Here is a 25,457-nt window from a genome sequence, read left to right as displayed (position 1 = left end):
TGAATTTTGAGTGTCAGAGCAAAGGGTCTGAATACTTATGCAAATAAGGTATTCATTTTTATAAATTTGCTAAAATGTATAAAAACCTTTTTTCACTTTGTCATTGTGTGTCTATTGATGAGGAGTAAAAAATGCATTTAACACATTTTTGTATAAGCCTGTAACGTAACAATATGTGGAAAAAGTCAAGGGGTCTTGTACAATGCGGGTATGCTTCAAATCACAAATGTAAGGATCTGAAGTGGTAGAAACAATGGCATAATGGAACTGCATGTCCAATGGTTATCTCTGTATTAGTATTACCCACATCAAGAGCGTTGTCGGACTGTCAGTTCGTATCGCTCTCGGAGCGTTCAGAGCCACACTGGACGCTCTGGCGGAGGAGGAGGGTTGATTCAAGCGTTCTGACCTCACAACGGCAGTCGAGCATCCAAGATAACTGGTTAGCATTGGCTAGCTTGCTAGCTACTTTCAGTACAAATGAGAGAACTCTGACCGTTTTACTCGCCTTAGCAGAGCTGGTTAGGCTGTGTTCATGTTATCCAGAGCATTGGTGACTTTAAATGTGCTTCAGGCAACAATTTAATAACGCTTTTTTTTGCCGAAGTTTACTGACACCGGCCGTATTCAAGGGGTGTTGGACGTTTGTTTTTCATAAATTATTCTGCCCTCTGGCACTCAGACGAGAGTGGTCTGAAATCGGAGTATATAGCCAGAGCGAATTTAGGAACGCAGACTATGTCTGAGTGTTGGAGTGTGCCCCTTACAGGTTAGGATAATTAAAGTGGCAGGTTAGATGAATTACCGTGGCAGGTTAGGCAAAGGGTTAGGGTTAGATATTTGTTTACCATGCAGGTTAGGATAATTAACGTGGCAGGTTAGGGTTAGATATTTGTTTACCATGCAGGTTAGGATAATTAACGTGGCAGGTTAGGAGACTGAGGTTGAGGTTAGGAAAATGTTTAGGGTTAGCTAAAATGTAACAGATGTCAACAACTGTTGTCCCAACGCAAAAGAAACGGCCAAGGACCAATGGGGAGCATCAATTGGTGTAAACTAGATTCCGTGAAACACCCGATACCAGAGAACGCCCCTAATTGCGGTCTGCTATTACACCTTTTTCGGATCATTAGATTACTGATATGAGGTGGGTGAGACTATGCCACATGCAGATGCTGAAGGGAAAACACACCTCTTGACCTGCTGTGCATAATTTAGGTTAAGGTGCAGCCTCGTCTCATAGACTAGGTGTAACATGGTAAATATAAATCAGGGACTCTCAAAACAGTATTATGTTACGTTTTTCTGGTTACAAAAGACAGATGGTTACTCAATACATGGAATTTGGTGGTGCTGTACTGTAACAGCGAGCTGAGCCAGTTGAAAGTATTGACAACAGGGACATATTGTTGGTGACTGTGTGTTCCTGAAGTGCTGTGGCCCTGTGTGTTCCTTCATTAGTTTTGTGTTTTTTATTCATTTATTTCTGGTACCCTCCTACCTGAGAGGCACCTGTGTGTTGCAAAGCCACATGCTCTGTCCTCTCTGCTCTACCTAGGTGTTTTAATGTGGGTAATACAGAGATAATACTAACACAGAGAGAACCACTGCTCTACCTAGTGTTTTAATGAGACTAATACAAAGATAATACTAACACAGAGATAACCACTGCCCTACCTAGTGTTTTAATGTGACTCATACAGAGAGAACCATTGGACATGCATTTTCCATTATGCCTTTGTGTTTACCACTTCAGATCCTTAAATTGTAGTTTAAAGCATATACAGGGCATTATACAAGACCCCTTGACTTTTTCCACATATTGTTACGTTACAGGCTTATACAAACATTTATTAAATGCATTTTTTACCCCTCATCAATATACACACAATATACACATAATGACAAAGTGAAAAAAGGTTTTTATAAATTTGTCAATTTATAAAAATTAATACCCTTTCCTCTGATACTCAAAATTCAGCTCAAGTGCATCCTGTTTCCATTGATCATCCTTGAGATGTTTCTACAACTTGATTGGAGTCCACCTGTGGTAAATTCAAATGTATGGACATGATTGGAAAAGGATCACACCTGTCGATATAAGGTCCCACAGTTGACAGTGCAAGTCAGAGCAAAAACCAAGCAATGAGGTTGAATAAATTTTCCGTGGAGCCTCAACCAGGTTTGTGGTAAGGCACAGATCTGGGGAAGAGTACAAAAAAAATCTAAACTCTCTGTTGGCTGGGCTCCCCACTTGTGCCTTCAAACTCCTGCCTCACATTGGGCCCAAACCGTTTAAGGGCTCCCGAGTGGTGCAGTGGTCTAAGGAACCTCATCTCAGTGCAAGAGACATCACTACAGTCCCTGGTTCGAATCCAAGCTGAATCATTTACTTCCTTTTAAAATAACATGCCTGACTTACTTAAACAAATGTGGTTTCTACTGACAATTGATATTTACAAACTATGGCATAAGGGGACGGCAAGAGGCAAGAGGCAATCCGCAATTTTGATTAAGACATTAATGAGCGAGCTAGGACGGACGTAGTCCAGAACATGGGCCGTCCTTACAGTATTCTCCCTGTACGCCAAGTCAGAACCGTAGGATAAATAAAGGGGCATATATGCAGACAATGAAAATTCTTACAATATTCAATGATTACATTTCTCAAAAACAGGTTATCGGCTACATGTGAACCACCAAGTCAGAACAGTAGGCAAAATTAAGATGTGAAACGAGACAAAATAATTAGGGTGAGGCACATGGGCTACTAACATCTTACGACACAACATAGACTTAGTATTACTTTCTTAGCTACAGAATACACATCTCCCTGGCATATTACATAATTTATGCAGCAGCATACAATACATTTTTGGACTCACTTTGTTGTGCTGTGCTCACTTGAACAGGAAGGTGGCGCGGCAGTAATTTGTGGGCATATTTTGTCATCAAACTTCGTCAACAAAGTTTGTCATTCTCTGGATTTATGGTGCTTTCAAGAGAACTGGGAACTTGAATTAAAAAAAATGGAATCATGATGACGTCAGTGATCTTCAGGTCGTAGCTGTAGAAAGAGGCCCGAGTTCCCAATTTACAATTCCGAGTTGGATGAAAGTTCAAAACATATTTTCTCAGTCGTAGCTTGTTTTTCCCCAAGTTCCTAGTTGTCTTGAACTCACACAAGTCAAATCAAATCAAATCAAATCAAATTTTATTTGTCACATACACATGGTTAGCAGATGTTAATGCGAGTGTAGCGAAATGCAGATTTTGCAGTACCGAGTTAAGTTGTTTTGAGCGTGGCACAAATCAAGCTTTATTGACAGCATGGCCAATGTTGAATGTTTACAGTTTTAAACTAGGAAAAGAGACCCTTAATCTTAGACTTGGGACCACACAGCCACTCCACTGAATAGCAGGCTAATTATTGCTTTGCAATGTTTGCAGTTAGCCACTGATTCCTTCCAAACCACTCATTGTTGAATTTTCAATTTGTTGTGTAATGTTTGTGTCCAATGGCCGATGAGCACAGATACATTTTATCTATAATTTCTCATTATTTCTCTTCATAAGACAAAGATTAAAAAGGATTTGCCAGTAGATTGTCGACTTGATTCATGATGATGACTGCTAGCTCAGATGTTGAAAGTATGATGTTGACATGATCGAACAGATAATTTATTTCATACTGTTTTATCGCTAAAACTGTGGGGCTCAAAACAGGTGGCTCACCTGCCCTGAATGATGGGTCTCCACTGAACTTATCTAGAACACTACAGTCCGTCTGGGTGTTTAACCTTCCCAAGATCCCCCATGTCACCCTGCTCCTCCGTACATTCCACTGGCGTCCAGCCGAAGCTCACATCCACTACAAGACAATGGTGTTTACTTACGGTGCAGCAAGAGGAACTGCCCCATCTCTACTTTCAGGCTCAAACCCTGTATCCCAACCCGAGCACTCAGTTCTGCCACCTCTGGTCTCATGGCCGTCCCACTGCTACAGGAGGTCAAGCTCCCTCCCAGCCCAGTCAAAGCACTTCTCTGTCCTGGCACCACAATGGTGGCACCAGCTTCCCTCTGATGCTAGGACAGCAGAGTCCCTGCCCATCTGCCCCAAAAGGTCCGAAACCCTTCGTCTTTAAAGAGTATCCCCCCACCAAAATACGAATAATAATAATGTGAAACTGACTAATTGAGGAGAAATGTGTTTACTGATACATGTGGTTGTCTCACCTGGCAATCTTAAGATGAATGTACTTAATGTGCTGTTGACATCACAGAGTCAGAGAGAACTCCTGACTGTAGTCATACAAAAACACTCCCAGCACTCAGCCCAAAAGAACCATTCATACTGTCAGATCTAATATGAAGAACTGAATACAACCATAAGAACCATTCATACTGTCAGATCTAATATGAAGAACTGAATACAACCATAAGAACCATTCATACTGTCAGATCTAATATGAAGAACTGAACACAACCATAAGAACCATTCATACTGTCAGATCTAATATTAAGAACTGAATACAACCATAAGAACCATTCATACTGTCAGATCTAATATGAAGAACTGAATACAACCATAAGAACCATTCATACTGTCAGATCTAATATGAAGAACTGAATACTAAAGAGAAGAAGAGGTTGACCAGTACATATTCATGTAACTTTATTTTTCATTGGCAGATCAATAAAGTTTGCTTCAATGCAGTTTTCCAAACACATTCATGATCAGTAACTAAATTAACTCATCTAGTTTTAAAGACAATTAATAAACACATGGATTCATTTCATAAACTGTGTATCATTAAAAAAAGTTGTAAAATAATCCCCCCCAAACTAGTGGTGAAAAGTGATCATCACACCATCTCTATCTGATTCATGTTAGGCGTGGAAGGTAGCCTCGTGGTTGGAGCGTTGGGCCAGTAACCAAAATGTTACTAGTTCAAACCCCCGAGCTGACAAGGTAAAAATCTGTCGTTCTGCCTCTGAACAAGGCAGTTAACCCACTGTTCCTAGGCCATTACTGTAATTAAGAATTTGTTCTTTACTGACTTGCCTAGTTAAATAAAGGTTCAATAAAAAATGTAAGAAGTGTCTACTAGCTCCTTCCCACAGAAGGGGACAACCTGGTCTCAGAGCAAAACGTATTATATGTTACAAAAACATCCATTCCACTCCATTTAGCATGTTAGGTTACATGACATTGGCCTACCAATTTAAACTGAACTAAAATATAAACAAAACATGTAAAGTGTTGGTTTCATGAGCTGAAATAAAAAATTCCAGAGATGTTCCATAGGCAGAAAAGGCTTATTTCTCTCAAATGTTGTGCACAACTTTGTTACTATCCCTGTAAGTGAGCATTTCAGCCTTTGTCAAGATAATCCATCCACCTGACAGGTGTGGCATATCAAGATGCTGATAAAACAGCATTATCATTACACAACTGCACCTTGTGCTGGGGGACAATAAAAGGCCACACAACAAATCTTATTTCTCTCAAATGTTGTGCACAAATTAGTTAATATCCCTGTTAGTGAGCATTTAAGCCTAAATAAAGGCCACACTACATCACAGATGTCTCAAGTTCAGGGAATGTGCAATTCTCATGATGACTGCAGGAACGTCCACCAGAGCGGCCACCTCCAACGTCCTTCGTCCTTTTAGAGAATTTGGCAGTACATCCAACCGGCCTCACAACTGCAGATCACATGTATCCATGGCAGCCCAGGACCTCTTCACCTGCAGGATTGTCTGGGGGGGCTGAGTAGTATTTCTGTCTGTAAAAAAAACCTTTTGTGTGGAAAAACGAATTCTGACTGGCTGGGCCTGGCTCCCAAGTGGGCCTATGCCCTCCCAAGTCCCACCCATTCATGAGCCCCTGCCCAGTCATGTGAAATCCATAGATTAGGGCCTAATTTATTTAAAATGACTGATTTCCTTATACGAACCATAAATCTTCGAACTTAGATTGTTGTTCAGTATAATACGACTTGTAGGACGTATCGTATGTTAAGAATTACAATTCGTATGTTATTTTACGCATTGCTATTCATACAATATGTTACGAACTTGTAATATGTATGATATGTTACGAATTCCAATTTGTTGTTGCTAACGTTAGCTAGGTTAGGGGTGAGGTGTTTAAGGTAGAGTTAAATGGGTTTAGGGGAAAGGTTAGCTAACATGACATGCATGCTAAGCTAACATGCTAACATAGTTAAAAAGTAGTAAGTAGTTGCAAAGTTGCGAATTAGCTGAAATGCTTAAGTCCTCCTTTATGAGATTCAAACAAGCAGCCTTTGGCTAGACGTTTGACTTGGGTCTAGCCTTTGAGAGAAACTCAACAAAAAGTCAGAGCAGACGTAAGCAGGCTTCTCTCATGAGTGTGTTCTCTGGTGAACTTTTAGCTCAGTTGCTGTTTTGAAGCATTTTACACAGGCAGAGCAGGAGTATGGTTTCTCTCCATGTATATGTTTATGTTTTTTTAAGGTATACAGTCGAGAGAAACTTAAACCACAGTCAGAACAGGAGTAAGGCTTTTCTCCGGTGTGTGTTCTCTGATGAACTTTGAGCTCACTTGATGTTTTGAAGCATTTTCCACAGTCAGAGCAGACATAAGCCTTCTCTCCTGTGTGTGTTCTCTGATGAACTTTTAGATGAGTTGATTTTGTGAAGCATTTTCCACAGTCAGAACAGGAGTAAGGCTTTTCTCCTGTGTGTGTTCTCTGATGAACTTTTAGCTCATTTGATGTTTTTAAACATTTTCCACAGTCAGAGCAGGAGTATGGCTTCTCCCCTGTATGTATACGTTCATGTGATTTTAAGTGGGAAAGTTGAGAGAAACTAGTCCCACAGTCAGAGCAGAAGTAAGGCTTCTCTCCTGTGTGTGTTCTCTGGTGAATTTTTAGCTCATTTATTGTTTTAAAACATTTTCCACAGTCAGAGCAGGAGTATGGCTTCTCCCCTGTATGTATACGTTCATGTGATTTTAAGTGGGAAAGTTGAGAGAAACTAGTCCCACAGTCAGAGCAGAAGTAAGGCTTCTCTCCTGTGTGTGTTCTCTGGTGAACTTTTAGCTCATTTAATGTTTTAAAACATTTTCCACAGTCAGAGCAGGAGTATGGCTTCTCCCCTGTATGTATACGTTCATGTGATTTTAAGTGGTAAAGTTTAGAGAAAGTAGTTCCACAGTCAGGGCAGGAATAAGGCTTCTCTCCTGTGTGTGTTCTCTGGTGAACTTTTAGCTCAGTTGATGTTTTAAAACATTTTCCACAGTCAGAGCAGGAGTATGGCTTCTCTCCTGTGTGATTTCTCTGATGAATTTTTAGCTCAGTTGATGTTTTGAAATATTTTACACAGTCAGAGCAGGAATAAGGCTTCTCCCCTGTATGTATACGTTCATGTGATTTTAAGTGGGAAAGTTGAGAGAAACTAGATCCACAGTCAGGGCAGAAGAAAGGCTTCTCTCCTGTGTGTGTTCTTTGATGAACTTTTAGATCAGTTGATGTTGTGAAGCATTTTCCACAGTCAGAGCAGGAGTATGGCTTCTCTCCTGTGTGTGTTCTTTGATGAACTTTTAGCTCATTTGATGTTTTAAAACATTTTCCACAGTCAGAGCAGGAGTATGGCTTCTCACCTGTGTGTGTTCTTTGATGAACTTTTAGCTCATTTGACGTTTTAAAACATTTTCCACAGTCAGAGCAGGAGTATGGCTTCTCCCCTGTATGTATACGTTCATGTGTCTTTAAGTGGGAAAGTTGAGAGAAACTAGCTCCACAGTCAGGGCAGAAGAAAGGCTTCTCTCCTATGTGAGTCTTCTGATGAACTTTTAGCTGAGTTGATGTTTTAAAACGTTTTCCACAGTCAGTGCAGGAATAAGGCTTCTCTCCTGTGTGTATTTGTAGGTGTATTTTTAGCTTTGATAGAAATGGGAAAATCTCTTCACAATGTGGGCAGTGATGAGACCTCTTGGCTCTCTGATCTTCCTGCTCTTGCTCTATGGATGTGGAGAATGTCTCAACATGGTCTCCTGTGTGAACATCAGAAGAACCAGTCAGTTGGTGTGATATACATGTTAATCAAATGTATTTTATGAAGCCCTTTTTACATCAGTAGTTGTCACAAAGTGCATTACAGAAACCCAGCCTAAAAACCGCATTGAGCAAGCAATGCAGATGTAGAAGCACAGTGGCCACAAAAAAACTCCCTAGAAAGCAGGAACCTAGGAAGAAACCTACAGAGGAACCAGGCTCAGAGTGGTGACCAGTCCTCTTCTGGCCATACCGGGTGACAGGTAGCCTAGTGGTTAGAGCAACCGGAAGGTTGCAAGATCGTACGAAGGGCTATATAAATACATTTGATTTGATTTGATTTAATGGACCAAAAAAAAAACCTTTCTTTCAAAAACAAGGACATTTCTAAGTGACCCTAAACTTTTCAACGGTAGTGTATGTATTCATTTCAGTAGGCTGTATGGGAAGGGGAATCAAACTATTCTAAAACTGGGTAGGAGTCAAAAACTAAAAAGAGGAAAAGTGGTGAAAATGATGAGCGATATCATCCTCCACTCAACATCACAAGGGTGATAGAAGAATTTGAATGTTTAAAGTGTTGGCTAAGATATTTCACCCTGAAACTGTATCAGTGTGTGTGAAATCCATTAGACACATAAGACTATAAGTTGATAATATGTGCAGCGTTGACAGGATAGAATTAGAACATTGTGTTCCTTACAGGACATTCTGTCCCCACCCGGAGTGGAGAAACTGTTAGGCTTGCAGAAAATCATGAAACATGTTGCAGAATATGATAAACAATGTAAGTGGAACAATACAGCCATCCTAAAGCGGGGTGAGGTTCTCGACTGATATGTGTATAAAAGATGGGCTCTGAACTTGAGAGGGCAGAGCTCTCTGAATAAAGAACTGATCATTTGTATGCTGGGGCTCTGTTTATTAAAACTTAGAGCCTTACAACCTCTAGGATACAGATGGAGTTATAAAATAGTTCAGTTAGAACATTGGGGTAGAAATTCTCGTGACAAAGGGTTAGTAACTACACAGACTCATTTCATAGAACTTCAAAACACTGGCAGTTTGTCTACTCCACTTCTTTAGTCTACTCTCTGATCACTCCAGATAGCCCAGTGAATAAAACAAATGCTGGCAATACTGTTGTCATCCATACAAGTCTTAGCAGCATGAAATAACGTCTACAATGCATTCAAAAAGGATTCAGACCCCTTGACTTTTTGTTTTTGTTACATTACAGTCTTATTCTAATTCTCATCAGTCGACACACAATACCCATAATGACATCACAATACCCATAATGACATCACAATACCCATAATGACATCACAATACCCATAATGACAAGGGCAAAAACTGGTTTTTAGAAATAACATTAAATATTACATTTACGTAAGTATTCAGACCCTTTACACAATAGTTAGTTGAAGCACCTTTGGCAGCGATTACAGCCTTGAGTCTTGTTGGGTATGAAGCTACAAGCTTGGCACACTTGTATTTGGGGAGTTTCTCCCATTCTTCTCTGCAGATCCTCTCAAGCTCATGGTCAGAGTCCTTTAGGTGCCTTTTGGCAAACTCCAAGTGGACTATCATGTGCCTTTTACTGAGGAGTGGCTTCCGTCTGGGTACTCTACCATAAAAGCCTGATTAGTGGAGTGCTGCAGAGATGGTTGTCCTTCTGGAAGATCCATAGAGGAACTCTGGGGCTCTGTCAGAGTGACCATCGGGTTCTTGGCCACCTCCCCTACCCTTCTCTCCGGATTGCTCAGTTTGTCCGGGTGGCCCGCTCTAGGAAGAGTCTTGGTGGTTCCAAAGTTCTTCCATTGAAGAATAATGGAGGCCTCTGTGTTCTTGGGGACCTTTAATGCTGCAGAAATGTTTTGGTACCGGTCTCCAGATCTGTGCCGACACAATCCTGTCACGGAGCTCGACGGACAAATCCTTCCACCTCATGACTTGGTTTTTACTCTGACATGCACTGTCAACTGTGGGACCTGACATAGACAGGTGTGTGCCTGTCCAAATCATGTCCAATCAATTGAATTTACCACAGGTGGACTCCAAGTTGTAGAAACATCTCAAGGATCATCTCATAGCAAAAGGTCTGAAAAGTTATGTAAATAAGCAATTATTCTTTTTTTAAATTACATTTGCAAAAATTTCTAAAAACCTGTTTTGGCTTTGTCATTATGGGGTATTGTGATGTCATTATGGGATATTGTGATGTCATTATGGGATATTGTGATGTCATTATGGGGTATTGTGTGTAGATTGACGAGGAAAAACATGGAATCAATTTTAGAAGAAGGCTGTAACGTACCAAAATGGGAGAAATGGGAAGGGGTCTGACAGCGCCCTCGGAAAGTATTCAGACCCCTTGACTTTTTCCACATTTTCTTATGTTACAGCCTTATTCTATAATTAAATTGAGACTGGTTGACGTTGAGACTGGTGTTAAGTGACCCCAAACTTTTGAAATGAACCCAGGTGCATCCTGTTTCCATTGATCATCCTTGAGATGTTTCTACAATTTGATTTATAAACTATTAAATATATATGTATCAGATATAAATCATCAGGATGTGGTAGTCCACTGGTTATGTTCAACACTTCTCCAATCGTTGTTGAGATCTGATATTCTGTGCAGCAAACAAATTACAATTCAATATTGACAGTGATGATGCCATGGCCTATTTTGAAACGAGGTATGCCTAACTTGGTGATTGAGGGTATTAAACATTTTCAAAGTTCTTGAGACAATGTGTGGGCAAAGGCAGGCGTTACAATTTTAAATAGTTTTTGCTTCGCTGTGAAGTCTTGAGTTGTTCAGGGATGTGTGATGTCAGAATTACAGAATTCAACCTAGCAATAGACTGGTCATAACTTATGGAGGTCTAATACATGAAGATAATTTATAGATAGAACCAACTCTTACCATGACTAACAGTTGTCCTAATCTTCTCCTCCTCTTCTTCATCTTTAATGTTGACATTCAGCTCCAGTGTTTGACTGCAGTCTTCCACCTTCACTGATGCCATCTCTGGATCCTGCAGTGCAAACTGGGCTCCACTGTCACAATCAGGACCCAGTGACTGTAGGTTTGGACTCAGTGTGGAAGGGGAGAGGCAGGCTGGGTTTGTCCTCACTGTTGATGTTACCGGCCTCAGACTTAATCTGAGTCGGTCTGTAGTAATAAAGACAAACGGACACAAAAGTTATTTTCTTGACAGTTCTGGCACTTTATTCTATAAAAATATTTTCTCTTTTTTCATGTTCAATTATCTCATTTCAGTCGATCAGGTAGATAATCCTTGACAAAACATTAATTCACGTTAGACACAAAGTACACATTTTAAATTGCACAACATAAGTGCACTTAATCTATCGTAGATTTCCTAAATTCACATAAATGCATAAATGACTCAAAAACCATTTAGTACAAGATCGCAGTATGTTTCAGGCAGCACTATGAAAAAACCCTGAAATATAGATAAATATAGAAACAACTGAATGTGTCTGAATATTAGTACACATGTAAAGAACTGATAATCATTACATTCAGCTTCAGAACTGTAGAGCAACTGAAATGTTCTCTCTCTGATGAGGCACTACCTGCACTGAAGTCTGTTGACGCAGACCTCCTATGGTATCATGGAGGTCCACAAACAAACGTTTAAGGTCCATGTCTGTCTAATTCTGTACTAAGAAAATAAAACAAGAAATCCCTATTAACTTCTACCACACCCTCCCCTTCCCCAATAACCCTCCCAGACCCCCCAATAAACTATATCAATAGATCCCTTTCTGTGTTTGCAAACATTGGGGTTTATATCATGCTGAGACAACCCACCCCCAGGTTATCCATCTTATCAAAAACCATACCGACAGTAACATCTGTTACCCCCAACAACTCTGCTGCAGTTTACAAGATAACTTTAAACCTGGTATTTCTGCTTTACACAATCCAAGATGTTGATAACCTTACCAATGAAAGCTATGAAGTACATTTTATTCACAATTAAAGCATCCTTTGTCACAGCACATTTATGGGCACAATATTTCTGAACAGGCCTCGAAACCATGTCAGGACTAGTAGAAAGACCAGTTCTAACAGTAGGTCCTCTTACTACGGGACCAGCCATGGAAGCTCCATCAGTCTGACAGTAGGTCCTCTTACTACGGGACCAACCATGGAAGCTCCATCAGTCTGACAGTAGGTCCTCTTACTACGGGACCAACCATGGAAGCTCCATCAGTCTGACAGAAGGTCCTCTTACTACGGGACCAACCATGGAAGCTCCATCAGTCTGACAGAAGGTCCTCTTACTACAGGACCAACCATGGAAGCTCCATCAGTCTGACAGTAGGTCCTCTTACTACAGGACCAACCATGGAAGCCCCAACGCATCACCGGGGGCAAACTACCTGCCCTCCAGGACACCTACACCACCCGATGTCACAGGAAGGCCATAAAGATCATCAAGGACATCAACCACCCGAGCCACTGCCTGTTCACCCCGCTATCATCCAGAAGGCGAGGTCAGTACAGGTGCATCAAAGCTGGGACCGAGAGACTGAAAAACAGCTTCTATCTCAAGGCCATCAGACTGTTAAACAGCCACCACTAACACTGAGTGGCTGCTGCCAACACACTGACACTGACTCAACTCCAGCTACTTTAATAATGGGAATTGATGGGAAATGATGTAAATATATCACTAGCCACTTTAAACAATGCTACCTTATATAAATGTTACTTACCCTACATTATTCATCTCATACGCATACGTATATACTGTACTCTATATCATCGACGGTATCCTTATGTAATACATGTATCACTAGCCACTTTATACTATACTATGCCACTTTGTTTACATACTCATCTCATTTGTACATACTGTACCCGATACCATCTACTGTATCTTGCCTATGCTGCTCTGTACCATCACTCATTCATATATCCTTATGTACATATTCTTTATCCCCTTACACTGTGTACAAGACAGTAGTTTTGGAATTGTTAGTTAGATTACTTGTTATTACTGCATTGTCGGAACTAGAAGCACAAGCATTTCGCTACACTCGCATTAACATCTGCTAACCATGTGTATGTGACAAATAAAATTTGATTTGATTTGATTTGATTTGATCAGTCTGACAGTAGGTCCTCTTACTACGGGACCAGCCATGGAAGGTCCATCAGTCTGACAGTAGGTCCTCTTACTACAGGACCAACCATGGAAGCTCCATCAGTCTGACAGTAGGTCCTCTTACTACAGGACCAACCATGGAAGCCCCATCAGTCTGACAGTAGGTCCTCCGACTACAGGACCAACCATGGAAGCTCCATCAGTCTGCACTGTAGTTCCACCAGTCTGTCTTACAGCCTCTGCATATGATACATCAAGACAGATTCTATATCTCTGAGCATCTCTCTGCACCTGGAATCCACCAAATGCTGCTCTTTGTCCTCCACACAATTGCAACACTTAACTGTCACATTGCTCCAACATTCACTGTAATCATGTTCCCCACCACACTTGGCACATCTTTTCACTCAACAGCTACATGTCCAATTCTTTGGCATTTAAAAACACTGATGATTCACTGTTGCTGCTCCAGTTTCAACTGTTCTGCCTGCTGTCATGGAACCCTGACCTGTTCACCGGACGTGGTACCTGTCCCAGACCTGCTGTTTTCAACTCTCTAGAGACAGCAGGAGCGGTAGAGAAACTCTCAATGATCGGCTATGAAAAGCCAACTGACATTTACTCCTGAGGTGCTGACCTGTTGCACCCTCGACAACCACCATTATTATTTGACCCTGCTGGTAATCTATGAATATCTCCATCCAGCACAGGCAGAAGAGGACTGGCCACCCCTCATAGCCTGGTTCATCTCTAGGTTTCTTCCTTGGTTCTGGCCTTTCTAGGGAGTTTTTCCTAGCCACTGTGCTTCTTCACCTGCATTGCTTGCTGTTTGGGGTTTTAGGCTGCGTTTCTGTACAGCACTTTGTGACATCAGCTGATGTAAGATGGGCTTTATAAATACATTTGATTGGTTGATTGATGAGGTTGGGTCAAAATCTCTGACATTGAAGCTAAGGAATCCTATTCTGTACTTTTCCAGACAAAACCTTCTAACACCTCAACAGCACTGATAAGCTTTCACTTCTTTAACCCTCTTTCCTACTGATCAACCTTTAGGCTTCAACCCCTCTGTCTCCCTTCACATGTTCTTTAACAATATCATCCATGGACATAGATATTGGGACCTCATAGATTATTACTCCCTTCAATGTAGCATCAGCTCCAGGGTCATGGCTTCTGAGCTTCGTCCCATTATGATTTTCCTTTTGAATTATCTTCCCTTGCTGAACCTGACCAGCACAAGATTTTAACAATCTACCAATTTCAATATTTATTTCACCTTTATTTAACCAGGTAGGCTCGTTCAGAACAAGTTCTCATTTACACGGCTGCATCCCAGTTTAACTTCACCTCTTTTTATGGCCTTGGTTAATCAGGGTGTGAATGAGGCCCTGTGTTCTCCTCAAACACCATCCCAACTTTTCACTCTAACACATTATTACTCTAGCTCCCTACCTTGGGCCTCTAGTTACTATACTACATGCACCTCTGCTTCCAGTATCATTATCTCTGTTCTTCCTGTCTTTCCACTACAGAACATTCACATACTAGGCCCTCATCCTCCCGCTCCATATCATCAGAACTGTCCCCCACATTGATCGCATTCCAGCACAGCTGTTGCTTCACAAACTCTCAATTTCCATTGTTTCAGGGGTGTCAAACTCATTCTATTGAGGGCCAATTCTCATCAGGTTTTCCTTTCAATTAAAACCTAGACAATCAGATGAGGGGAGTTCCTTTCTAAATAGTGACCTTAATTCATTAATCAAGTACAGGTGTGGAGCGAAAACACGCAGACACTTGGTCCTCCATGGAATGGGTTTGATACGTGCTCCGATTCATCCTCATTAATCGACGCCATTCCATGCAGTTGGCATCTCTCTCCAAATGATGAAGGATAACTTCAGTTAGCTTTCTTCTATTCACACAGCCTCATGTCGCCATTTCACCACGAGCAAAGTCCTAGAAAGACGACCGAAACCGTTGAAGCCGCCATTTGACTTGCCTCGTCCGAATCATCCAGGTCTCGCGAGCTTACATTAACGAAACAGTGTATGTAAACTCGCGAGAACCGGATGGTTCGGACGAGGCTATTTACCAGCTCATAAACATTTTACCCAAAACCAAGAACATGTAAAAACGAATTTAAATAAGTGGAATCTTAATGAAATGACTTTGACGAAATTATGTACATAGACTCAGATAAACCCAAAGTCTAGTTATGTGACTTGTAAAATCGTTTTTAATCACGTTCTTCACTCACTCGGTTAGACTCCAAAATAACACATACAATTAAAACCATTTCCAGGCGTGAAACGGATTTGTTACCTAGCATGTTATATATTCTTTCGACATTAGAAAGTTTAAACATGCTATTACATACCTACAATGATACATTTGAAACGGACACAACCACTATCGACACAACAGCACAGTTCTCTCGTTTCGACCCGGAACTTCCTGTTCCCCACCTCGACAATATAACAGCGTCATCTTCTTCTCTGGTATGATGACATTTACACAAATATAACGTGTCTGCCGCCACCTACTGTAAGGTTAGTAAACTGTAGAAGAAAATACATTTCCTTTGCGGAAAAGGGGAGGGGGAACAACGACATCAAAACAAAATACATAAATAGATAAATAACAACATCCCACTCGTTCAGTCACAGTCCTATTCAAATCACATCCCTACACAGTCTCATGGGCCTCGTAGGGAGGAACATCTTCAGTCAGTATTCCCTGCAATCAGTGGTGTAAAGTACTTCTACTTCACTACATTCCTAAAGAAAATAATGTACTTTCAACTCCATACATTTTCCCTGACACCCAAAAGTACTCGTTAGATTTTGAATGATTAGCAGGACAGGGAAACATTTAATTTTAAATTCGCGCATCCCTACTGCATCTGATCTGTTGGACTCACTAAACACAAATACTTTATTAGTAAATTATGGATGTGATCTTAAATTCAATCTGGAGTGCCAGAGTGCGCTTGGGCTTTCGTAAATTCAGAGCGTTGTCAGACTGTCAGTTCGTATCGCTCTCGGAGCGTTCAGAGACACACTGGACACTCTGGCGGAGGAGGAGGGTTGATTCAAGCGTTCTGACCTCACAACGGCAGTCAAGCATCCAAGATAACTGGTTAGCATTGGCTAGCTTGCTAGCTACTTTCAGTACAAATGAGAGAACTCTGGCCGTTTTACTCGCCTTAGCAGAGCTGGTTAGGCTGTGTTCATGTTATCCAGAGAGCATTGGTGACTTTAACTGTGCTACAGGCAACAATTTAATTACGTTTTATTTGCCGACGTTTCCTGACACCGGCCGTACTCACGGCTTGCTAAGCTTTGATCAATTATTCTGTCCTCTGGCACTCAGACCAGAGTGCTCTGAAATCGGAATATATAGCCAGAGCGAATTTAGAAACGCGCCCTGAGTGTTGGAGTGTGCCCCTGACTATCCAAACATTTACATTTCAAGAAAATATTTTGCTTAATATAATGGCTTTGAAATTATTTATACTTTTACCTTTGATACTTATGTATATGTAACAGTATAACTTTAGAATGTCCCCTCGCCCATACTCGGGCGCGAACTAGGAACCCTCTGCACACATCAACAACAGTCACCCATGAAGCATCGTTACCCATCGCACCACAAAAGCCGCGGCACTTGCAGAGCAAGGGGAACTACTACTTCAAGGTCTCAGTGCAAGGGACGTCACCGATTGAAACGCTATTTAGCGCGCAGCACCGATAACTAGTTAGCTATTTCACATCCGTTACATATATGTCAAACCAAATACTTTATACTTTTACTCAAGTGGTATTTGACTGGGTGGATTTCACTTTAAGCTTGATAGGAAAGGACTCAAGCATCTTTACTTTTACTCAATTATGACAAGTGGGTACTTTTTCCACCACTGCCTGCAATGCTTCCAATGTTAATTACTGAACTCCCAAAAACCTTTCAGCCGAACGTACAATTAATATTTACATTCGGTATCCTTCAACTGGTAAACGACATTATGAATCTCAACAGGCTGCGGGCCATCCACTGCCATAGCTTCCTCAGCACCAATCACTCTTTAAACTATTTCCCGCGCCTCCCAGTAGGAGAACTACTGTAGTTTCTTGATGTGGATGTTCCCTGATATAATAAAAATGGATACATGCCATTGGTCAGTTCCGGTGTTATGAAACTGATGGAGACTATTTTTTTTATTTTTTTATTTAACTAGGCACATAACAGGTTAGGATAATTCAAGTGGCAGGTTAGGACAATTAAAGTGGAGGTTAGGAGACTGAGGATAAGGTTAGGAAAAGGGTGAGGGTTAGGGTTAGGGATTTGTTTACCATGCAGGTTAGGATAACAAAATCAAATCAAATCAAATTTTATTTGTCACATACACATGGTTAGCAGATGTTAATGCGAGTGTAGCGAAATGCTTGTGCTTCTAGTTCCGACAATGCAGTAATAACCAACAAGTAATCTAGCTAACAATTCCAAAACTACTGTACTAATGTAAGAAATAACACGTAAAAAAAACAAAAAACTGCATAGTTTCCTAGGAACGCGAAGCGAGGCGGCCATCTCTGTCGGCGCCGGAAGTTTACCAAACATCCATTGAATTATTCAAGTAATTGCCTTTGATTTTTTCCCATCATTCACAGCCAAAGTTAACCATTTCAGATTCATGCTGTGAGGTGGGTGAGATTATGCCACATGCAGATGCTGAAGGGAAAACACACCTCTTGATCTGCGTGTTTATAATGTAGGTCAAGGAGCAGCCTCGTCTCATAGACTAGATGTAACTTAGTAAATATAAATCCGGGACTCTCAAAATAGTGTGATATGTTACATTATGGTTCCATAAGACAGATGGTTACTTAATAAATAGAATTTGGTGGCGCTGTACTGTAACAGCGATCTGAGCCAGTTGAAAGTATTGTCGCCAGGGATATATTGTTGGTGACTGTGTGCTCCTTCATTAGTTTTGTGTTTATTATTATTTCTGCTCTACCTAGTTGTTTTAAATGTGGATAATACTAATACAGAGATAACCATTGGACATGTATTTTCCATTATGCCATTGTGTTTACCACTTCAGAACCTTACATCTGTAGTTTGAATCATATACAGGGCAATATTCCTTGACCTTTTCCACATTTTGTTACGTAACAGCCTTATTTGAAAATGTATTACATACATTTTTCCCTCGTCAATATAAACACAATACCTCATAATGTTAAACCTCATTTTTTTATTTCACCTTTATTTTTTTGTGAATTTTACCCCTTTTTCTCCCCAATTTCGTGGTAGCCAATTGTTTTTAGTAGCTACTATCTTGTCTCATCGCTACAACTCCCGTACGAGCTCGGGAGAGACGAAGGTTGAAAGTCATGCGTCCTCCGATACACAACCCAACCAAGCCGCACTGCTTCTTAACACAGCGCCATCCAACCCGGAAGGAAACACCGTTGAGGAAGAAGGAGGAAGGAAACACTGTGCACCGAGCTTCGAGACAGGTTTGTGGTGAGGAACAAATCTGGATAAGAGTACCAACACATTTCTCAAATCTCTGTTGAATGGGCTCCCTGCTTGTGCCGTCAAACTCCTGCTTCACATTGGGAGCAAACCTTTCATGGGCTCCCGAGTGGCGCAGCGGTCTAAGGAACTGCATCTCAGTGCAAGAGGCATAACTACAGTCCCTGGTTCGAAGCCATGCTAAATCACATCTGACCGTGATTGGGAGTGCCATAGGGAAGCACACATTTGGCCCAGCATCGTCTGGGTTTTGCCGGGGTAGGCCGTCATTGTATATAAGAATTTGTTCTTAACTGACTTGACTAGTTAAATAAAGATTAAATAAAAACTTTTAAAAAGTGGGATGCATGCCAGCAAATCCACTACACAACACATTACTAAACAATAAATTAATTGTAACACAAACTGTTACATAAAGCTGACCAAACAGCATAGTCCCAACAACTTACCACTGCTACACCTGCCTATCAGCGGAACCATGTCTGGCAACGAAACAGTTCATTCAGCCTCATTTACTGTCTTTTAAAGTAACATGGCTGACTTACTTAAACAAATGTGGTTTCTACTGACATTTGAGATGTACAAACTATGGCATAAGGGGACGACAAGCAGATAAGAGGCAATCCGTAATTTCGATTAAGACATTAATGAGCGAGCTAGGATGGACATAGTCAATATAACTATTTGTTCAGCACTTTTGAAATGTACAGCAACAGAATTCAGAACATGGGCTGTTCTTACAGTGTTCTCCCTGTACGCCAAGTCAGAACCATAGGATAAATAAAGGGGCATACATGCAGACAATGACAATATTCAATGATTACATTTCTCAAAAACATGTCATAGGCTTCATGTCAACCAACAAGACCAAAATATTAGGGTGAGGCACATGGGCTACTAACATCTTACTACACAACATACACTTGGTATTACTTTCTTAGCTACAGTATACACATCTCCCTGGCATGTTACATAATTTATGCAGCAGCATACAAGACATTTTTGGACTCACCTTGTTGTGCTGTGCTCACTTGAACAGGAAGGTGGCGCGGCGGTCCTTCGTGGGTTTATTTTGTCATCAAACTTCATCAAAGTCTGGCATTCTCTGGATTTGTGGTGCTTTCAAGACAACTGGGAACTCAGGAAAAAATGATGACGTCAGTGATCTTCAGGTCGTAGCTGTAGAAAGAGGCCCGAGTTCCCAATTTACAATTCCGAGTTGGATGAAAGTTCAAAATGTATTTTCCCAGTCGTAGCTTGTTTTTCCCTGAGTTCCCAGTTGTCTTGAACCCACTCAAGTCAGATTTTTCAGTACCGAGGTAAGTTGTTTTGTGCGCGTCACAAATCAAGCTTCATTGACAGCACGGCCAATGTTGAATGTTTACATTTTCAAACTAGGAAAAAGGCCCCTTAATCTTAGACTTGGGACCACACAGCAACTCCACTGAATAGCAGGCTAATGATTGCTTTGCAATGCTTGCAGTTAGCCACTGATTCCTTCCAAACCACTCATTGTTGAATTTGCAATTTGATGTTTATGTCCAACGGCCATATGAGCACCGATATAGCACCGTTTTATCTATAATTTCTCATTATTTTTCTTCATATGACAAAGATTAAAAAGGATTTGCCAGTAGATTGTCAACTTGATTCATGATGATGACTGCTAGCTCAGATGTTGAAAATATGATGTTGACACGATCAGTCAAATCATAGCGACTGTAGATATCACATGATTTGATGTTATTTTATCTGTGGACAATGACCTTGAGCCTTCTTGGATGGGCACTTCAAATGTAACTCTCTCGCAGCACCCAAGGGGCTTGAATTTTCAAGTTCTACCCTAAGACTTGGCAGTGACGTATTGTCCCCATGAATGACAGAACACTGAGCCAATCACGGCGCAAAGCTCCGTATTTTCTGTGGGCTTGCCCCACTTCCACAGAAGGCTGAAGACCTGCATTTTGGAGAATGAGCGTGAGACTTCTTGGATGGGATCTTCTAATGTAACTCTATCGCAGCACCGAAGGGGCTTGAATTTTCAAGTGCTACCCTAAGACTTGGCAGTGACGTATTGTCCCCATGAAAGACAGAACACTGAGCCAATCACAGCCTTACTCAAGAAAACAAGAGACCATTTTTGTTTGTGGATTTATTAATAACTCAATTATAAATGTTTTTTTACATTGGTTGCAAACAGATCATTTTTTTCACACTTTATCGCTATAACTGTGGGGCTCAAAACAGGTGGCTCACCTGTCCTGAATGATGGGTCGCCATTGAACTTATCTAGAACACTGCAGTCCGTCTGGGTGTTTAACCTTCCCAAGTTCCACCATGTCACCCTGCTCCTCCGTACATTCCACTGGCGTCCAGCCGAAGCTCACATCCACTACAAGACAATGGTGTTTACTTACGGTGCAGCAAGAGGAACTGCCACAGCTCTACCTTCAGGCTCAAACCCGAGCACTCAGGTCTGCCACCTCTGGACTCAAAGCCGTCCCACTGCTACAGGAGGTCAAGCTCCCTCTCAGCCCAGACAAAGAACTTCTCTGTCCTGGCACCCCAATGGTGGCACCAGCTTCCTTCTGATGCTAGGACAGCAGAGTACCTGCCCATCTGCCCGAAATGGTCTGAAACCCTACGTCTTTAAAGAGTACCCCCCCCCCCCACAAAATACAAATAATAATAATACAAATAATAATAATAATAATAATAATAATGTGACACTGACCAATTGAGGAGAAATGTGTTTACTGTGATATGTGGTTGTCTCACCTGGCTATCTTAAGATGAATGTACTTAATGTGGTGGTGACATCACAGGGTCAGAGAGAACTCCTGACTGTAGTCATACAAAAACACTCCAGGCACTCAGCCAATAAGAACCATTCATACTGTCAGATCTAATATGAAGAACTGAATACAACCATAAGAACCATTCATACTGTCAGATCTAATATGAAGAACTGAATACTAAAGAGAAGAAGAGGTTGACCAGTACATATTCATGTAACTTTATTTTTCATTGGCAGATCAATAAAGTTTGCTTCAATGCAGTTATCCAAACACATTCATGATCAGTAACTAAAATAACTCATCTAGTTTGAAAGACAATTAATAAACACATGGATTCATTTCATAAACTGTGTATCATTAAATAAAGTTGTAAAATAATCCTGCCAAACTAATGGTGAAAAGTGATCATCACACCATCTCAATCTGATACATGTTAGGGGCGGAAGGTAGCCTCGTGGTTGGAGCGTTGGGCCAGTAACCAAAAGGTCCCCGAGCTGACAAGGTAAAACTCTGTTGTTCTGCCTCTGAACAAGGCATTTAACCCACTGTTCCTAGGCCATCATTGTAAATAAGAATTAGTTCTTAACAGACTTGGCTAGTTAAATAAAGGTTCAAAAAATGTTTTTTAAAGAAGTGTCTACTAGCTCAATCCCACAGAATAATGCAGAGGGACAACTTGGTCTCAGAGCAAAACGTATTATGTATTACAAAAACAGCCGTGACACTACATTTAGTATGTTAGGTTACATTACAATACCAATATAAACTGAACTAAAATATAAACTAAACATGTAAAGTGTTGGTTTCATGAGCTGAAATAAAACATTCCAGCAATGTTCCATGTGCAGAAAAAGCTAATTTTATCTCAAATGTTGTGCACAACTTAGTTACTATCCCTGTTCGTGAGCATTTCAGCCTTTGTCAAGATATTCCATCAACCTGACAGGTGTGGCATATCAAGATGCTGATAAAACAGCATTATCATTACACAAGTGCACCTTGTGCTGGGGGACAATACAAGGCCACACAACACAATGTCACATATCTCAAGTTCAGGGAATGTGCAATTGCATGATGACTGCAGGAGAGAATTCAATATGTATATCTCTACCATAAGCCACCTCTAACGTCCTTTTAGAGAATTTGGCAGTACATCCAACCGGCCTCACAACTGCAGATCACATGTAACCACAGCAGCCCAGGACCTCTTCACCTGCAGGATTGTCTGGGAGGGGGCTGAGTAGTATTTCTGTCTGTAATCAAGACCTTTTGTGGGGAAAAACTCATGCCGATTGAATGGGCCTGGCTCCCAAGTGGGCCTATGCCCTCCCAAGTCCCACCCATGGCGGAGCCCCTGCCCAGTCATGTGAAATCCATAGATTATGGCCTCTTATTTAAAATGACTGATTTCCTTATACAAACTATAAATCTTTGAAATTGTTGTGTTTAAATTGTTCAGTATAATACGATTTCTAGGAAGTATCGTATGTTACGAATTACAATTCTTACGTTATTTTACGCATTGCTATTCATACAATATGTTACGAACTTGTAATATGTATGATATGCTAACATACTAAGTAATAGCTAAAAAGTAGTAAGTAGTTGCAAAGTTGCATGCTAAGCTAACATGCTAAGTAATAGCTATAAAGTAGTAAGTAGTTACAAAGTTGCTGATTAGCTAAAATGCTACAGTCCTCCTTGATGAGATTCTAAACACAGCAGCCTTTGGCTAGAAGTTTGAGTTAAACGCCCACCCTTCCACAGAGCAGGAGTAAGACTTCTCTCCTGTGTGACTACATTGGTGTGTTAAGTTGCTATGGTGAGAGAAACTCACCCAAAAGTCAGAGCAGACGTAAGCAGGCTTCTCTCATGCGTGTGTTCTCTGATGAACTATTAGTTCGGTTGCTGTTTTGAAGCATTTTACACAAACAGAGCAGGAGTATGGCTTCTCTCCTTTATGTATATGTTGGTGTGTGTTTAAGGTATCCAGTCGAGAGAATCTCACCCCACAGTCAGAACAGGAGTAAGGCTTCTCTCCTGTACGTGTTCCCCGATGAACTTTTAGCTTAGTTGATGTTGTGAAGCATTTACACAGTCAGAGCAGTAATAAGGCTTCTCTCCTGTGTGTGTAATCTGATGAACTGTTAGCAAAGTTGATGTTTTGAAGCATTTTCCACAGTCAGAGCAGGAGTATGGCTTCTCCCCTGTATGTTTACGTTCATGTGATTTTAAGTTGGAAAGTTGCGAGAAACTAGTTCCACAGTCAGAGCAGACGTAAGGCTTCTCTCCTGTGTGTGTTCTCTGATGAACTTTGAGCTTATTTGATGTTTTAAAACTTTTTCCACAGTCAGAGCAGGAATAAGGCTTCCCTCCTGTGTCTGTTCTCTGATGAACTGTTAGCACAGTTGATGTTTTGAAGCATTTTCCACAGTCAGAGCAGGAGTATGGCTTCTCCCCTGTATGTATACGTTCATGTGATTTTAAGTTGGAAAGTTGCGAGAAACTAGTTCCACAGTCAGAGCAGACATAAGGCTTCTCTCCTGTGTGTGTTCTCTGGTGAACTTTAAGCTTATTTGATGTTTTAAAACCTTTTCCACAGTCAGAGCAGGAGTAAGGCTTCTCTCCTGTGTGTGTTTTCTGATGAAATTTTAGATCAGTTGATGTTGTGAAGCATTTTCCACAGTCAGAGCAGGAGTAAGGCTTCTCTCCTGTGTGTGTTCTCTGATGAACTTTGACCTCTTTTGATGTTTTAAAACATTTTCCACAGTCAGAGCAAGAATAAGGCTTCTCTCCTGTGTGTGTTCTCTGATGAACTTTTAGATCAGTTGACGTTGTGAAGTATTTTCCACAGTCAGTGCAGGAGTAAGGCTTCTCTCCTGTGTGTATACGTTGGTGTGTTTTTAAGGTGCCCAGACGAGAGAAACTCACCCCACAGTCAGAGCAGACGTAAGGCTTCTCTCCTGTATGTATACGTTCATGTGATTTTAAGTGGGAAAGTTGAGAGAAACTAGTTCCACAGTTAGAGCAGACGTAAGGCTTCTCTCCTGTGTGTGTTCTCTGATGAGCTTTTAGCTCATTTGATGATTTAAAACTTTTTCCACAGTCAGAGCAGGAGTATGGCTTCTCTCCTGTGTGTGTTCTCTGATGACGTTTTAGCACCCTTGATGTTTTGAAGCATTTTCCACAGTCAGAGCAGGAGTAAGGCTTCTCTCCTGTGTGTGTTTTTAGGTGTATTTTTAGCTTTGATAGAAATGGGAAAATCTCTTCACAATGTGGGCAGAGATGAGACCTCTTAGCTCTCTGATCTTCCTGCTGTTGCTCCCTGGATGTAGAGAATGTCTCAACATGGTCTCCTGTGTGAACAACATCAGAAGAACCAGTCAGTTGGTGTGATATACATGTCAATCAAATGTATTTTATGAAGCCCTTTTTATATCAGTAGTTGTCACAAAGTGCTTAACAGAAACCCAGCCTAAAATCCCCAAAGAGCAAGCAATGCAGATGTAGAAGCACTGTGGCCACAAACAACTCCCTAGAAAGTAGGAACCAAGGAAGAAACCGAGAGAGGAACCAGGCTCAGAGCGGTGACCAGTCCTCTTCTGGCCATACCGGGTGACTTGTAGCCTAGTGGTTAGAGCAACCGAAATGTTGCAAGATCGAATCCCTGAGCTGACGAGGTAAAAATCTGTCGTTCTTCCCCTGAATAAGGCAGTTAACCCACTGTTCTTAGGCCATCATTGAAAATAAGAATTTGTTCCTAACTGACTTGCCTAGTTAACCTGTTTGGGTGCATGTCCAAACGCTAGCAGGACACCTACGACAACATCTGGTGAAATTGCAGAGCGCGAAATTCAAAATACAAAAATCGTAATGTTAAACATTCATGAAAATACAAGTATCTTACATCATTTAAA

The 25,457-nt window shown here is 41.1% G+C and overlaps 2 protein-coding genes across 2 annotated transcripts in view; both read right to left on the bottom strand.

The window, feature by feature from the left end:
* Positions 1-4,646: 4,646 nt before the first annotated feature.
* LOC139372845 (zinc finger protein 658B-like) lies at positions 4,647-11,220 on the bottom strand. The gene is made up of 2 exons (XM_071112681.1): positions 10,978-11,220; positions 4,647-8,041 (listed from the first exon to the last, which is right to left on the bottom strand). The coding sequence occupies exons 1-2, from the start codon at positions 11,078-11,080 to the stop codon at positions 6,390-6,392; spliced, it is 1,755 nt and encodes a 584-aa protein (XP_070968782.1). The 5' UTR covers positions 11,081-11,220; the 3' UTR covers positions 4,647-6,389.
* Positions 11,221-23,502: 12,282 nt separating this feature from the next.
* Positions 23,503-25,457, bottom strand: part of LOC139373918 (zinc finger protein 135-like) — a 4,537-nt gene continuing 2,582 nt past the window's right edge. Inside the window, exons 2-3 of the mRNA XM_071115009.1 lie at positions 24,637-24,896; positions 23,503-24,552 (exon numbers count right to left, since the gene is read on the bottom strand). Coding sequence (XP_070971110.1) covers positions 23,605-24,552; positions 24,637-24,896 — 1,208 coding nt within the window. The 3' untranslated portion in view covers positions 23,503-23,604. The remainder of the gene's footprint in view (positions 24,553-24,636; positions 24,897-25,457) is intronic.

The sequence above is a fragment of the Oncorhynchus clarkii genome, chromosome 18, assembly GCF_045791955.1.
Source record: "Oncorhynchus clarkii lewisi isolate Uvic-CL-2024 chromosome 18, UVic_Ocla_1.0, whole genome shotgun sequence".
NCBI lineage: Eukaryota > Metazoa > Chordata > Actinopteri > Salmoniformes > Salmonidae > Oncorhynchus > Oncorhynchus clarkii.
The sequence above is the reverse complement of the archived record's forward strand: the minus strand, read 5'-3'. Positions and strand labels throughout refer to the sequence as shown.